The sequence below is a fragment of the Tachypleus tridentatus genome, chromosome 9 (assembly GCF_004210375.1).
Source record: "Tachypleus tridentatus isolate NWPU-2018 chromosome 9, ASM421037v1, whole genome shotgun sequence".
NCBI lineage: Eukaryota > Metazoa > Arthropoda > Merostomata > Xiphosura > Limulidae > Tachypleus > Tachypleus tridentatus.
In genome coordinates, this window is record NC_134833.1 from 38,913,713 (window position 1) to 38,929,865 (window position 16,153).

General features: G+C 34.1%; 1 protein-coding gene across 2 annotated transcripts in view; it reads right to left on the minus strand.

Annotated features, from left to right (window-relative positions):
* Positions 1 to 956: 956 nt before the first annotated feature.
* LOC143225097 (sonic hedgehog protein-like) overlaps positions 957 to 16,153 on the minus strand; it is a 91,669-nt gene continuing 76,472 nt past the window's right edge. Inside the window, exon 3 of one of the 2 annotated variants that reach the window (XM_076453882.1) lies at positions 957 to 4,937. In XM_076453882.1, coding sequence (XP_076309997.1) covers positions 4,222 to 4,937 — 716 coding nt within the window. In that variant the 3' untranslated portion in view covers positions 957 to 4,221. The remainder of the gene's footprint in view (positions 4,938 to 16,153) is intronic. The other variant, XM_076453881.1, reaches the window with a different exon arrangement.

Genomic DNA, 16,153 nt, shown 5'->3' on the forward strand with positions numbered 1-16,153 from the left:
AGTAAATTACATGTAACTATTGTTCACGTGATCTCACAAATTAAATTTTCAGAGCGAGACTTCAGTTGGTTGATTTTCAACAATCTCGATCTAAGGTAAACCATATGAACATTTTTATTGTTATAGAAAAATATTTTAGGGAGTTTTATTTTGTTCATTTCAAATTATTAAGATTTATAGACAGATATATATATTATAAAAGAAGCGGTTAAAACTCATTGATATATTCTATAACGTGCAACTGCTTTATGATGAGAGTTTTTGTGTAAGGTACCTTCGCGGGGCCATCTTACCCATGTAAATTTTGTATTCATGTTTTATGTTCCCGTTCTTTTATACCATTGTTCTACATAGTGATTTCTGCCAGTATCCTTTGAATAATGATTTATATTATTTAAATGCACTCGCTAATTGTAGTATTTATATTAAATTAAATTTGTTATAAATTATGTGCGAGGTATCTTGTCTTGTTTTGTGAGTCCATCCTTATAGGCAAAACGTTCCCCAATTACAAGAAGTGATTTTTTTGTCGGTATTCAAAAATGATTTATCAAAATTTTGTTTTTAAAGGAGATTAAGTTTATAACACCAAAGGGCGCATTTTAAAATTCTGAGTTTCATCATGACATTCATGTAACTCGATAACAAACACATTAAAAGTAACGTTCTTTTCTTACCCAGTCTTCCCATACATGTGATGTTTTCCATATTGTTAGATGGTATTACTGTATTTCTGAACATATTTGATGGCTTAATCCTACTTTTTTAAAGTTTTCTATGTAATGAAAATATCAAACAGTGGTTGAATTTATTACCAATTGACAATTGTTAAACTATATCTGGAATTAGCTTCAATAATTTTTTGAAATATGAAGAAACTAATCCTACCAAAAGACTATTTTATTCCATTTGGTGGATAGGTATTATCAATAACATACAATACTTGAGAATAATTGCAAAAAATTCATTTATTTATAAAGCAATATGAAAACATTTGTCACTTTTTAATTGCAGAAAAATGATTTGTACACTAAATTATAACATTTACTTACACTTATGCAATTAAATAATAAGTGTGAACACAAAAACAACAATGTACTTGAACTGGAAGAAAACATGCACAATGTTTAATAGGTATGCAGCGCACGTAGGTTCATAATCATTATGATGATAGTGTCATGATACGAGATGTATAACAAAACTCAACAGAGATTCGATCTAAGTATTAACTGCATAATAAAGCCAATTTTTCATCTGTCATATCTGAATTAACGACATGCTGAGTTGAAATGTGAATAATTGTTTTACAGAATTCTGATCTTACGAATACCCTGATTTAAGATCAGTAATATTCAGCATCAATGTACTGGAAACAGTTTTATAACGTTACCTTTGTTAATTAATCACTAAAGAAGAAGTGTAGAAGAAAGAAACGCGGGTGTATAAACGTAAAAGTGTAATTTGATTTTTTCTTGTCGTAAATATTAATTATTATTTTGGTTTTATCAAAAGCTGTAGAAAATGTAGAGTTTAATGGGTATCCAAAAAATTTTATAAGAGAGATGTTTGAAATGTTTTGAGCACATATCTAAACAGATCACCTAAACCAAAATCCACTACAAAAATTCTGAATACTACAAAATAATATATTTATTTTATCAATTATTATTATTATTATTATTTATTTCACGGCTTTTTGTTGTTTATTTTCTCAGTTGATTTATATATACACTTTTAATTGTTTACTACACATTTCTCTTACACTAACGATTCAGGTATAAAGTTACTCTATTATCCAGATAAAGACAAAATCATAATTCACCAAAATGTTATATACGAACATATATACAAAATCTTCACGTAGTTAAATTACATTTGCAAGTTCCACACAAAAAAAATTGTTTTTCTGTCTGTAATCTTGCACTTTGCAATAAAAATGTTCCGTTCATTATAATATCTTTACTCAATAACGTAGAATATTTGAAACTAATTATGTAAAGTTTCATATATTTCAAGTAAAAATCATAGTTTTAATGTACACAACTTTCATTTTGTTCCATACTAAAACTAGTTAAAAGCGTTAGTGAATCAACAGAAAACAGTAACATGTTCTATTCAAGTACATAGATTTTCCTTAGTTATAAATTTCAGTGTTTTTTTTTCGTACAATTTAATCTGCTGGTTATAAAACAAACGTTTATCTTTTGATTAGATGAAACCTTTCTAAAAGTAACACAGCGACGGGTAAAACGTATGACATGAAATGATAGGGTTAATGCATATAGAGCAAAGAAAAAATAACACATTTTTAGCATTTGATCGTATACTGGTATATATATATTTTTAATTATATGTGGAAAAATCAAATTATCTTATTACAAAATACATTGTTTTTCTCAAAAAATACAAAGTTTTAGTGTTAATTATAATGATACAGTGCATAACGAACATTATTATTTCTGCCATATCACGTACACGTTACTTCTAATACGTAATGTGTACAATTGTATCATTTCTTGTTGTTTGCTTTAATGTTCTTGAAATACAATAAAATGTAAGCGTTTCACTTTCGATCTTCACCAATGCAATCTTCGTCCGTCGTTTTCATAGGTCAAATTTTAATTCGAACACGAGAATAAAAACATGATTTGTTTTGATCTTTTAGTAACAGACTAGAAACAAAATCCGAGATTTAAGATTATTAAACTGCCAATAAAAATGACACTTTATTGATTTTAACAGAAACTTAACACCTGAAATAAGGTACGTAGCTCATATCAACCAAAAGTATATCTTATTAAAAAAATCATAGGAATATCTGAATAAAACATTATATATATGAGAACAGTTTAATGAAACTTTGCTACTAGAATTCAGACACAGTTGAAAAGTCAAATAAATAATTTACTCAACTGATTTATTGTGCATGAAAAAAATGATTCGTTTCATCTTTAGCTTTATTTTCCGAAAGCATTAGCAATTATTTAAATTTTTTTAATATCTTAGTTGTGCCTAATTAGTTGAAATGTTATAAAATATTATGATTTATGAAAAAAGTTTCTTTTGTTTCACTATTATATGTTCTTGGAAATGGAGATTAGTACAATTTTAATTGAGTTAAAATATAAAACAATAAATCGAAGTGATGAAAAGGTTTAAATATTTTACTGTTTGCTTTACGTTGGAAAATATGTATTTATTTCTCTAAGTGAAGATAAATTATGGAGAGGTTTAATAGTTAAGTTAAAAATTAAAGTTCATATCAAGAATTTCACGTATACATTTTCAATAAACCTAACCAAGAGTGGAACAAATTAAAAAGTGAAAAATAAGCACTTTAACATCCGTTTTATGTTCATATATATCTAAGTATAAAAGAAAAAATTAATTAGATCATTAATCTTCAAGATTATTGGAATTTCATCATTAACCTCTTAATTACGTGGAAAAAACCAAAGATCTACTTTTTTCGAAAATTGTTTTGCAATAGTTCGTTTAAAAACCGCTAGGTGGCAGAACCCGTTAGAAATTTAAAACAGTTTCGCTGAATCAAATTACACATGCATAACGAGTGTTATTAAACTTTAATATGCAGTTTGCACGTAACTTTAATCTTATCAGAGACAAAATGAAGTCTTATAATTTTGTTTGACAAGATCTATATATTTGTTCGTAATCTACTAATAACAATGACAAAGCATGAAATATAGACATGTTTTGTATGCCTCAAAAGAAAAATGTAAAATAATGCAGTTATGTGAAACGTAATTGCATTGTAATAAGAACAATCACCTTATCATTATTGAAAGTGTTAATTCTCTCCAGTCATGAATAGAGAATTAATATTTTAAACAAAGAAAAATCACATTGATTTGAAAATCTATAATTTTTTAGTAATTAATAACATTACTACAACCTTAATGTAATCTTCTGACACGGTTTCTATAACAACCAACTGATCCAGTTTGAGTCTGAAGTGCTCGAAGAAGGAAGAACATTTTGAAAGGAAAATAACGTCTCTTTTTTTTTTCATACTAATTGATCTCATTTCACTGGCTATGTGTCCCTTTCTTGCACTAGGTGGCGTACGATTAGACACAATCATTGATTTTTGTAATCTCTGCCACCGGGCCACCCGAGTGCTTGTCTGCAGACTGCGAACCAATGAGCTTGTAATAATAACTTAACACAAATGACTCCTTGGTGGTTCACATTTGGAGTTCATTGATTTATATATATTTCCGGCATTATGTAGGAAGCAATACTGTACAAAAGTTTGGCGTACCAATGTATACCCTTCTGGTGACTCTTGACTTTTCTGTGAAGAGACGAACTTGTGGACAAGATGTGAAACTTTTTCAATAAGTGTAGAGTAGAGGTTTTAAGATTCTGTACCAGTCTGACGGGAGCAAAAGACCAGTGAGCCAGATACTGGTCATTAAATATGGCGTAACAAGACGCCACAACATTGTCAACTATCAAGTTCCCCTCGCGTGTGAGAGGAGCAACTACGCCGACATCCACAATTACATTCACTGTCTTCACGCGCTCTAAGTGCACATGATTATTTGCTGTTTTTAAGACCCCAGGACCCGTGTGTACGTATAAGAAATCTCCTGGCTGTACGTTCTTTGCAAAGGTGGCTTCGATATTTTTCATTTGAAATGAAGAATTATCGGCGGCCGCGAAAATAAGGTGGTTAGGAGTTAAGGTGATTCGAGCGCCCCCTTCCATTTCAATAGCGTAGAACTGTCTCCTCGAGTCAACGTCCCGATCCAAAAAGAGAAGAACTTCGGTGAAGACCGATGTTGCTTCGCTGTTTACTGCTAAAACTTCGTCTCCAATCTTCACTTGAGAAAGTCGTTTTGGCCCTTCTTTAGTCGTAACGATTCCATCACCATGGAAACATCCACCAGACTTCCCGGGTCCCGATGACTCTGTAGAAAACAAAAACAAAAAAAGATTAAACTGATCAGATCTCTATACCAACAGTGATAGTTACACAGACCGATAACTTTAACTGGATAATTGTCGCTCACAGCAGTGACACAGTGACAAATTTTACGACCTCCCGAGTTGATGAATGGTACCGCCACCGTGATAGGCCGATCGAACTACTTATATCGGTCGAGAATCCCCCGTCGTCAGTGGTTATCTGGACTGTTAGACAGATCTTACCTCCAGCAGTTTCCCACGTTCAAAATCGTGAAGTTTGTAACGGTCGTCCTTGTACGGTATCTCCAAGCATTGTCCTAAACCGATGATCCATTGAACTTTCCAGTTTTGTGATTTTCTTTTCGTTGTTTACTAAAATAAGTTATTAAAATACTAAAATGATCAAACAAACTATAAAAAAGATAAACTGCTGTTAACATTTTGACTTTCGACAAATTTTCGAATTTTTTCAGTATTAGTTTTTATTTAGTGCAAAAAACTGTAAAATAAACTTCTTGTGCTCTGTCCACCACTGGAAATCCAATCCAGAATTTTAGTTATTGGTGCGTAAACATATTGCTAAACCATAGGGAAACTGAAATATTGCTACGCTATAACCACAATTGTTTACTGTAGTGGAGATTGTTTGACCGTCGTGTTATTTCAGTACTGTAAATTATCATTGGAATTTAAATGTGTTAATTTTAATTATTTTAACGTTCATGCATATTTTATTTGTTTTACAAATCATGTATTTCCAGGATAACCCTAAAGTGATTTTATTTTTCATTGTTATAAAATCCACTCCACATATAAGCCTATATTTGACAAGTACATAATAAAACAAAAATTCAATAATTTTCTTCTTCATTCACGAATATTTTATCATTTAAGAGATGGCCTGACATGGCTTGGTGATTAGGGCACTCGACTCGTTATCTGAAGTTGTCTACTTTTTTGATGACAAGAAACCCACTTGAAATAAAAATGTATCTTAGAACAGCTGGTATTGGTATTGACACTTTTACTAATAAAGCAAAGACCAATGTTTCGACCTTCCTACGTCATCTTCAGGTTAAGAAAGGAAGAAAAACAACAAACTCTGAAGTGTCTACTTTGAATCTTGTTCCAAACGTTGTAGCTCTTTCAACCATAAGGACGTTATTCTGTGATGGGCAGTCCCACTCTTCGTTGGTAAAGAGGTGATGGTGGATAATTTTAACTAGTTTACTTCTCGCTGTTCTACTAGTCATTAGTAAAGAGTAGGTCAAGAATCTCCAAAAATGGGAATGCAAGGTTACAGAAGAGGTAGCTTACCTTCAGTAAACCAGGGTCCATGGCCCATGAGTGTAACATAAATTCTGGTTAAAAAGTAAGTGCATAGAATTAGACACAAAAATTGCAAAGGTTTTTTAAAAGAGACCCAGAATTCGAGCTCTTTAGAATAGTTCATCATTCCCTTTTTCTTATTTATTACTTATTATTCTGAAGAAGAATAGTGAAGTATTCAAAAGAGCTCGAGTTTTTAGGTCTCTTAAAAACAAACATAAAACATTGCAAGTTTTATATGTGGTACTGTGTGCTGATTTCGTAACCACGGACCTCACTTTACTAAAGCTAAGCTACCTTTTCCTTCACCTTACATTGCCATTTTTGTTTAAGATTCTATTATTAAATTCCTTCTCTAACACAATTCTTTCATTAATTACCAAGATATGTTAATTGAATAGATCAAAATTTGGTGATGAGTAGAGTTGCCATCCCTTCCAATCTTATCATTAATTGAATAATCAAGAGTTGGTGATGAGTGGTGTTGCCATCCCTTCCAATCTTATCACTAATTGAATAATCAAGAGTTGATGATGAGTAGTGTTGCCATCCCTTCCAATCTTATCACAAATTGAATAATCAAGAGTTGGTGATGAGTGGTGTTGCCATCCCTTCCAATCTTATCACAAATTGAATAATCAAGAGTTGGTGATGAGTGGTGTTGCCATCCCTTCCAATCTTATCACAAATTGAATAATCAAGAGTTGGTGATGAGTGGTGTTGCCATCCCTTCCAATCTTATCACAAATTGAATAATCAAGAGTTGGTGATGAGTGGTGTTGCCATCCCTTCCAATCTTATCACTAATTGAATAATCAAGAGTTGGTGATGAGTGGTGTTGCCATCCCTTCCAATCGTATCATTAATTGTATAGATCAAGAGTTGGTGATGAGTAGTGTTGCCATCCCTTCCAATCTTATTACTAACTGAATAGATCAAGAGTTGGTAATGAGTAGTGTTGCCATCCCTTCCAATCTTATCACTAACTGAATAGATCAAGAGTTGGTGATGAGTAGTGCTGCCATCCCTTCCAATCTTGTCACTAATTGCATAGATAAAGAGTTGGTGATGAGTAGTGCTGCCATCCCTTCCAATCTTATCACTAACTGAATAGATCAAGAGTTGGTGATGAGTAGTGCTGCCATCCCTTCCAATCTTGTCACTAATTGCATAGATAAAGAGTTGGTGATGAGTAGTGTTGCCATCCCTTCCAATCTTATCACTAACTGAATAGATCAAGAGTTGGTGATGAGTGGTGTTGCCATCTCTTGTAATCTTATCATTAATTGGATAATCAAGAGTTAGTGATGAGTGGTGCTGCCGTCACTTCCAAACGAAGGAAAACTAACATTAATAGTCTTCGAGTAACTTTGAGGGAAATTCAATAAAACAACAGAAAAAATAATAATTAGACACTGTTATCGAGACTTATAGAATTCTTTAACGTCAAATCCACCATCTTTAAAGTCCATGAAACATTTATTGTTTTCACCCCAACAAATGATATGTGATCCTCTTTCTCTTCAGGACACATAGAGGACGCGGTTAAGCATTTCAGGAGTGATCGTCTTGTTTACACTAGTGTCAAATAACTAAATACCTACACCAATTTGGCTTCCCCATTTATCTACCCCGAAATTGTTGTCTCCAGAGAACTTCGGCTAACATGAAAGAGCGTTATTTCTCCTAATCGGAGAGCTAACAAAATGTAGTTATCTTCTTTGAACAAAGACAAACATTCAGAGGATTTGTCGTTCTTCACTTTGTCTCTTCTTAAGTTTCTTGTGTGGACACTTCAAGAGACCAATGTAAGAAACTGCTGTTGTTATGAAAGTTTTACGATCAGTAAATGTGAAGTGGTTTTGGTTGAGAAAGTACTCTAGGGCAAAGTCTGATGATTGCCAAAAACTGAATTAGCAAAGCATCTTATGAACATGCCAGTGAAATAGCCATCATTTGTTTGGTTATAACAAAAGTCTCATAAAAAACAACAACATTATGTCATGAGAAACAAGTGGAATGTTTGGAATACACTGATGTGAAGATTTATATGTATGAGAGATAAATGTAAGACGACATTTAAATGACACAACGAGCAGAAATTCTTTTGTTTAACTTATTATAAACTGTATGATTCGGTGTGTGATTCACATCATGATGTAAACGTTTTTTTCTATAATTTGCAAGTCTTAAGATGACTTGTTAGTTATGGCACACGCGACTATTAATCTACAAGTCACGTGATCGAATCCAATCATCGTAAATGTTTGCCCTTCTGTTCGTGGGGTGTTATAAATACGGTCAATCCCACTATTCGATGGTAAAGGATTACCAGAGAATTATCAGAGTGGGGAGCTTATTAGTTGCCTTCTCTCTATCTGTGATTTCAAAATTAGGGGAGCTTTTTCTCAAGATGTAAATTGCTTTAGAAAAAAAAATCGAACATATGTAGAATAAAAGAAAGAGTCACCTTATTTCAACATTAAAGAAAAGAAAGATTAACACAATATAATAGCTCCTAATACAACAGCACCTCCCAAGCTTCAATGGTTTTTCGTTTCAAGCACTTAAACCACTAATACGTAGCATTAAAACTAGCATATAAAACAAGGTGTGGAACTGGTAGAAGGTGTCCTTATAGAATAAGAACCTGAATAAACAACGCATACAATGGGGGCAAAGCATTATGTATCAGTAAGTATCGGGCTTAACTTCCGGTTGCAAGCATCACATAAAGAAAGTGAAAAGCAAATGAAACCCAAATTTTAGGAGTAGATATGAATGTTAAAACACAAAAACATTTTGCATTTAAAACTGTGATTTATAACGAAAAAGATAATAAAAACACATCAATGGAATGAAAAGTAAAGCTTATTTCCTCGTGCATGAAACATAAAATAATTAAGTCAATTTATACTGCTACTTAAGAGTAAAATAACATAAGAATTAGTTTGTTTTGAATTTCGCGGAAAGCTACTTGAGGGTTATCTGCGCTAGCCGTCCCTAATTTAGTAGTGTAAGACTAGAGGGAAGGCAGCTAGTCATCTCTTGGGCTACTCTTTTACCAACGAAGAGTGGGATTGACCGTCACATTATAACGCCCCCACGGCTGAAAGAGCAAGCATGTTTGGTGCGACCGGGATTCGAACCCGCAACCCTCAGATTACGAGTCGGACGCCTTAACACGCTTGGCCATGCCGGGCCTCGTCTAGCGAGTTAAGCTTAAACATTATATTACAGCAATCTGGATAAAAATGTTTAAGATCAAATTTAGTATAGAGTGTTTTTCTTATAGCAAAGCCACATCGGGCTCAGTCCACCGAGGGGAATCTAACCCCTGATTTTAGGGTTATAATCCGGAGACATACCGCTGTACTAGCGGGGTGCAATGAAATTTAATATACCAGACCATGAGTAAATTTACCAAATGATTTTACAGCTCATTTATTTCTCATTGTAATTTTTTGTTATTTAAATTTAGGTTTGTTTTTAGAACCAGTTGACGGTCGCGTTTACTTAAATGCTGAAGTGGTTCTAAGCCCCTGTTTGTTTGCGCAGAAGGCTTAGTGAAGAACATGAAAAAGTGTTATCATTTGTAAATCAAGATATTGAGCACTTGCTTTAAGAAAGGAAAGTGTTTTGCAAAATAACATAAAACCTGTTCTGTTAAGACTCATAACGTAGTTAAATTAATATATATAGTTTTATATCGAAGTATTTTTATTTTATCTGCGAGTTTTCGGCCCTCTCATCAGAGCCTTCTTCAGGCAACAAAGGGGTAAGAGGTCCTTCATTATACGGTTAAATTATGTTATGCGCCACCCTAGAGTATGGAAATTAGGAAGAAAATGTTTACCTGGGGTTTTTAATCACGAACATGAGAGGGTCAATCAGGGTATTTATTATCTATTTCACGCACACTGGCGACTCGTTTATGCCAAAGTAATTGAAAATATTAATGTAATTATGCAGAGGTGATGTGGTTTTATATATATTTTTTTTTTGGTACGTGTAAATGAACCTTCATCAATTTTCCTTAATAAAATTAATACCTGTAACTAAAATTTTCAACCCAAATGGCACTTTGCGCGAAAGTGAGTTTCAGCCATAAGGTCAGAGGCCCCTACGATTAAGTTATAGCTGTCTCTAATTTTGAATTATTAACCCCGAGTGTGGGCAGCAGGTAGGCGTTAAGGACCTCGCGAGGCTTTTTAAAAACTATATAACAGAACTGACTGTCATTTTTATAACGCTTTCACAGCTGAAAGTGTAGAGCACGTGTTCAGCAGCGTCACGTGTGGATCCGTGAATTCTTTAACTCGTAGCTCGTTATACTAACTAAAATACCATGCTCAGGGCAGAAATTAATATCTCTTTCTATTACTAACCACGTGATTGAGAAATGACATGAACATTCCTTTTCCTAGTACAGTTTCGTACAATAATAATCTCTCCTGGGAGCCAGTGGTAAGTTTTAAGACTCACAACGCTAAATATCGGATTTCGATACTCGCGGTTGTCACATCACAAAGCGAGACAAATTCTTGTTGTGTTAGATTAATGTTATAGAATTAAGACTTTGCTTTTTTTACTTGGAAAGTAAAGAAACTGAAGAAACCGATCTCAATAACAAATTATTGTTCTTTCTGTCATAATATTAAGAAAAGCGTGTAATTCTCCTTATTTTTACGGGTTTTCTTTAGCACGTGGTTTGTGCATGCGCGTATTCTGTCCCTCAAGCAACGTTATTAATATTATAGGGTATATAGAAATTAATTATTCCTTAACGCTATGATGTTAAGTAGTTCCATACCAACGATAACCTGAATATGTCAACCGCCGATACAAGCCTACATTCTCACACAGACCTATAAGGTAGACAACCAGGTAATGGTCGGGCAATTTCGTGACCATCAACACGAGAAGTCATAAACGTGTTTATTGATGTGATCTATGACCTAACATGGTATTCTGCTTGTTGTGTAAAGTCCTTGGCGGGAATGAATTACCAAGTCCTTTTCGGCAACTTAAGAATAATTGAACTTTGTTTTGTTTTTATCAACAGAAAACTATCTAATCATATCGTTTTCCCGGTCGCTAATTTTTTATCAGTCAGCAACACGTTGAGGCACTGTTGAATAAGTCAGTAAGTATCAAACGTATCATATGGCAGTTTATTGACCAATTTCACTAACGGCTATTTCTGTCTTGATGTTTTGAATGTCACACGAGTTGTTATACCGTTTCTAAATATTAAAACGAGTAACAATAGTTTTCACGGTCTGAATCAGAGAGACATAAAATTAACTTTGTTGATTTGACTAAAACCAATGTATTGTACAACATACTTTCTATACAAACACAAAGTAATCAGAAATAAGGAACAAAGGTATGGTAGTATCAGTACAAGGTATAACGCTATCAAAACAAGGAAGAACGGTAGCAATATTAGGCATAGCACTATGGATGTAAAACATAATAGTATTAATACTAGTAGTTTAAATTTTAAGAAAGTAAATTATTTTAAAAGGGAGACATCTGTTTAAAATTATGTGAAACAACTGGAGGAAATTTATAATATAAAATAAAAATGATTGTAATTGACAAAGGTAAGTACTGGAGCAAAGTTTCATCCATTCCAAAAGTCAACTAATGAAACTTACGTCAAGCATACTCACTCACACACGTATACTTATTTATAACTTCAGCTTTATATATTTATTAATTAATATTTATTTTACTTAGTTTCATTTTAAAAGTTGTGAAGATAAAACCTTCGAAACTTTATAAGAAATGTAATGGCTTATGTCTTCCAGAAAAAGATGGTGTTTATTGTGTTAAGGTCTAACACTTGACTCTATGATGTGTATTATGTAATGAACTGTAACTGTAATTTTCTCTTTCGTGATATGTGTTATACCTTCATTACATCCTAGTATTGAGTCCTGTAAACGAAGTGGAAGACTCAAGAATTACAGTGCAACATGTATTATACCTTCATTACATCGTGGTATTGAGTCCTGTAAGTGAAGTGGGAGTTGTTAAGACCTCAGAGTGTAACATGTATTATATAGACCATTGCATCCTAGTATTGAATCCTATAAGTGAAGTGGAAGACACTAAGACTTCGGGGTATAAAGTGTATTAGACCATTACATTTTGTTACTGACTTCCGAAGTGTCACACGTGCTCTAATGGTTTATAGTGTAGGGGGAAGAATATGTTTAGTGCTTTCTTTAATGACACTAAATATGTAACGAATACCGAGTAAGATGTCTTATTTTATAATGTGCAATAAATGCAGTTGTTAAATGTTCCTATTAACTATATAATGTACGCAAAATATAATAAATGTTTGTTTAAAGTTTTCTACCTCTGTATGAAATGTAATGAAGACAATACATAATACTACGTCCTATAGGACACAATGTAAAATAAATAAGCTGGGTAACGAACAGTTTACAGTGTTTGTAATAATGAATACAATATCCAACAAACAGTGTTGTATACAGCGCTCTCTCTCGTGCGTGACGTGAGCTATCCTCTCACCAAAAGAGATGTATGAAGAAAACTTGTTTACTGTCCTCTTGCATGGTGTGAAATATTATTTCTGTTACTATGATGCGCATTAAGTAGTTCATAAGTGTATTTTCTTGTTCACTCTAGTACTGTGCAATAAATAGTTCGAATGCGTATTTTCTCTCGACGCATGTTAAACGAATGAAAGATTTGTTGAAAACTGGAGCTAAAAGAAGCTGAGGTTCCGGCATTACCAATTGTGTTAAGGCGTTCAACTCGTAATCCACGGGTGGCGGGTTCGAATCCCGTTCGCACCAAACATGCTCGCCCTTTCAGCCGTGGGGGCGTTATAATGTGATGGTCAATCCCAGTATCCGTTGGTAAAAGAGTAGCCCAAGAGTTGGCGGTGGGTGATGATGACTATCTGCCTTCCCTCTAGAGTTACGTTGCTAAATTAGGGACGGCTCTCTTGTAGCTTTGCGCAAAATAAAAAAAAAACAACAACAAACAAACAAAGGGAGCTGAATATAAATATAAGTAACGAAACATATGCTTATTATTTCGGACAAAATAAATAACATATCTTTTTTTTTTACACCTAGCGTTACACGTTGTTGCGTCTGAAACGGCCCCGGCTAGTACAGCAGTAAGTCTACAGAGTTACAACGCAAAAATCAGTGTTTTAATTCCTCTCGGTGGACACAGCAGATAGCCTGATGTGGCTTTGCTATAAGAACTGAAATAAGCTTTTGTTGTTGTTTCTTTTTAATAAATTACTTCATTTAAAATTAATGAAAAGTAACAAATTTGCTGCATCAATATGTATTCTTTAGAATTTTCTATTTTTTAAATGATGTCTACGGATTTATTCAAGAGCTATCTTTTAAGGTATACATTTTTTGGCATATAGTTGTCTATGGATCATTCAAGAGCTGTCTTTTAAAGTATACGTTTTATTTGACATGATGTCTGCGGATTCATTAATAACAGCAAAAATTAATAAATCATTTATGTCAATAAATAGCTTTTGAAATACAATTTTTCTCTAACCTGATACCTACAAATTGATTCAATAATATGTTGTAGTGTAATATTTGAAGCTCGTGGACAGGATAATTCGTGTTTCAGCATGTGGTGTGTTGTAAACACGCCCTTTAACGAATAAGACTACGTATAGAACAAATCATAAAAAGTCGTACTACTGCTAGGGTTCTCTTTCACTGATCTAATCGATAAACAAAGCGTTGATAGATACATCTAAAACTCTCAGCCCGACTTTTATTTTTGTTAAGACTTTAGAACGTGTGTCATATTTACAATAAGTTATTTTCACCAATGGCTTTGGTTTCTTTGTTTGCTTTTTTTTTAAATTTCGCGCAAAGTTACACAAGGGCTATCTGCGCTAGCCGTTCCTAATTTAGGAGTGTAAGACTAGAGGGAAGGTAGCTAGTCATCAGCACCCACCGCCAACTCTTGGGCTACTCTTTTATTAACGAATAGTGGGATTGACCGTCACTTATAACGCCCCTACGGCTGAAAGGACGAACATGTTTGGTGTGACGAGGATTCGAATCCGCGATCCTCAGATTACGATTCGAGTGCCTTAACCACTTGGCTATGCTGGGCCTTCACGAATGAAAAGATAGAATGTTTTACTTTTATGTTAATGTCTGCTTGGCTTAAGAATATTTCACTTGGTTAGTACACCAAGGTGTGTAATTTTTTTTTTCTGAAATAAAAGGAAAACTGGGACAGGGCGGGACTTAAACCTTTACCAACAACAACATCTGACTTGTTGGTAAGTCAGATTTCATTAACTAAGTTAAAATAACCGCATCCGGAATTTATTCGTTCTCACAAAGAGACAATGGTTAAGTTGGAATTTTAAAACAGGTGGAACTCCCTTTTCTCACCCAACTTGACATTCTTATCAGAAGGTCTGGAACGCTAATGGCTTGAATCCTTAAGGGGCGGAAAGCCCTTGTGATCCGTTACGCCCTAATTTAACCCCTTCGAATATAACGTGCGGAAGTAATCTTGTGCTATGGATGTCAACTGGTTTCTACAGTTTACAATCCTTTGTTGCCAGATTAAGGTTTGGTAACACAGAAATTTCTTGTTGTGTTTACATAAATTTTTAGGGTAACATAGCGTCCTGTAGAAATTGAATCTGAGCGAGACTCGAGCCCATAACTCTGTCTGCTGGACAGATACTTTGTCGTAGTAGGCCTTGAATGTCACATAGTGATGTTGACTAACCTAAATAACCCTGATATGTAATCTTGGTCAGTTGAATTTTTGTTTCTCATCAGAAAAGCTGTTAGATCGCAAGAGATATTAAAAGGATCGACAATAAACAGACAGCGCGACATCTATCTTTACAACATAAGAAACGAAAGCACTGTAACGTAATGAGTTATGACAAGAATGATGATTTATACTTTATTTGCTATCAATTGTCAAATTTTAAAAACGTTGTCCTGGTTGCAGGGCGGGTTCAAACTGCTGAGTTATAGGTGTAGCCTTCAAATCCGTAGAAGGGATATAATTTCTCATATTTCTTATGAATTAGAAACGTTATGTTCTTATCAGGCTCTTAATATCCAAACAAATAATAGTCAAAGTAGGGGGGATAATTAAAACCAATTACGTGTAAGTAAGTATTTTGTTTGTTTGGTTTTGAATTTCGCGCAAAGCTACACGAGTGATATCTCCGCTTACCGTTCCTAATTTAGCGGTGTAAGACTAGAGGGAAGGTAGCTAGTCATCACCACTCACCGCCAACTCTTGGGCTACTCTTTTACCAACGAATAGTGGGATTGATCGTCACATTATAACGCCTTCACGACTGAAAGGGCGAGCATGTTTGGTGTGACAGGGATTCGAACCCGCGACCCTCAGATTACGAATCGAGTGCCTTAATCACCTGGCCATGCCGGGCCTAGTGTCATTTGGATTAAGCTTTTGAAACTAAACATTTATCTTCTGACTTTTACTATTTCATTTAAACACGGTCTTGACCAGAGGGAGGACTTGAATGTTGATAAACACCAATACCGATCTTTAGCCTTAACAAGGATACTGAACAGTTGCGTGTTTGTTTACTTACACACGGTTGCTGAAACGTTGATCCTAAACTTCTGAATGGAGCAAAAACAACATAGAAGAAGAAAACAAACAATAGTCTCTGTTTCTGCAGACGTCTGTATAAGTGAACAATTCTTTAAAATGAAGCATCGAAAGTTTGCGAACTACATCAAGCCAGCAAGAAAAGATAAAGGAATAATAATATTCACTTTTAAACTTTGGTTACACCGCTTTCAGAAACTCTAGCTAAGCGCATCAGTCTATGGACTGAAGTTTTATTCAA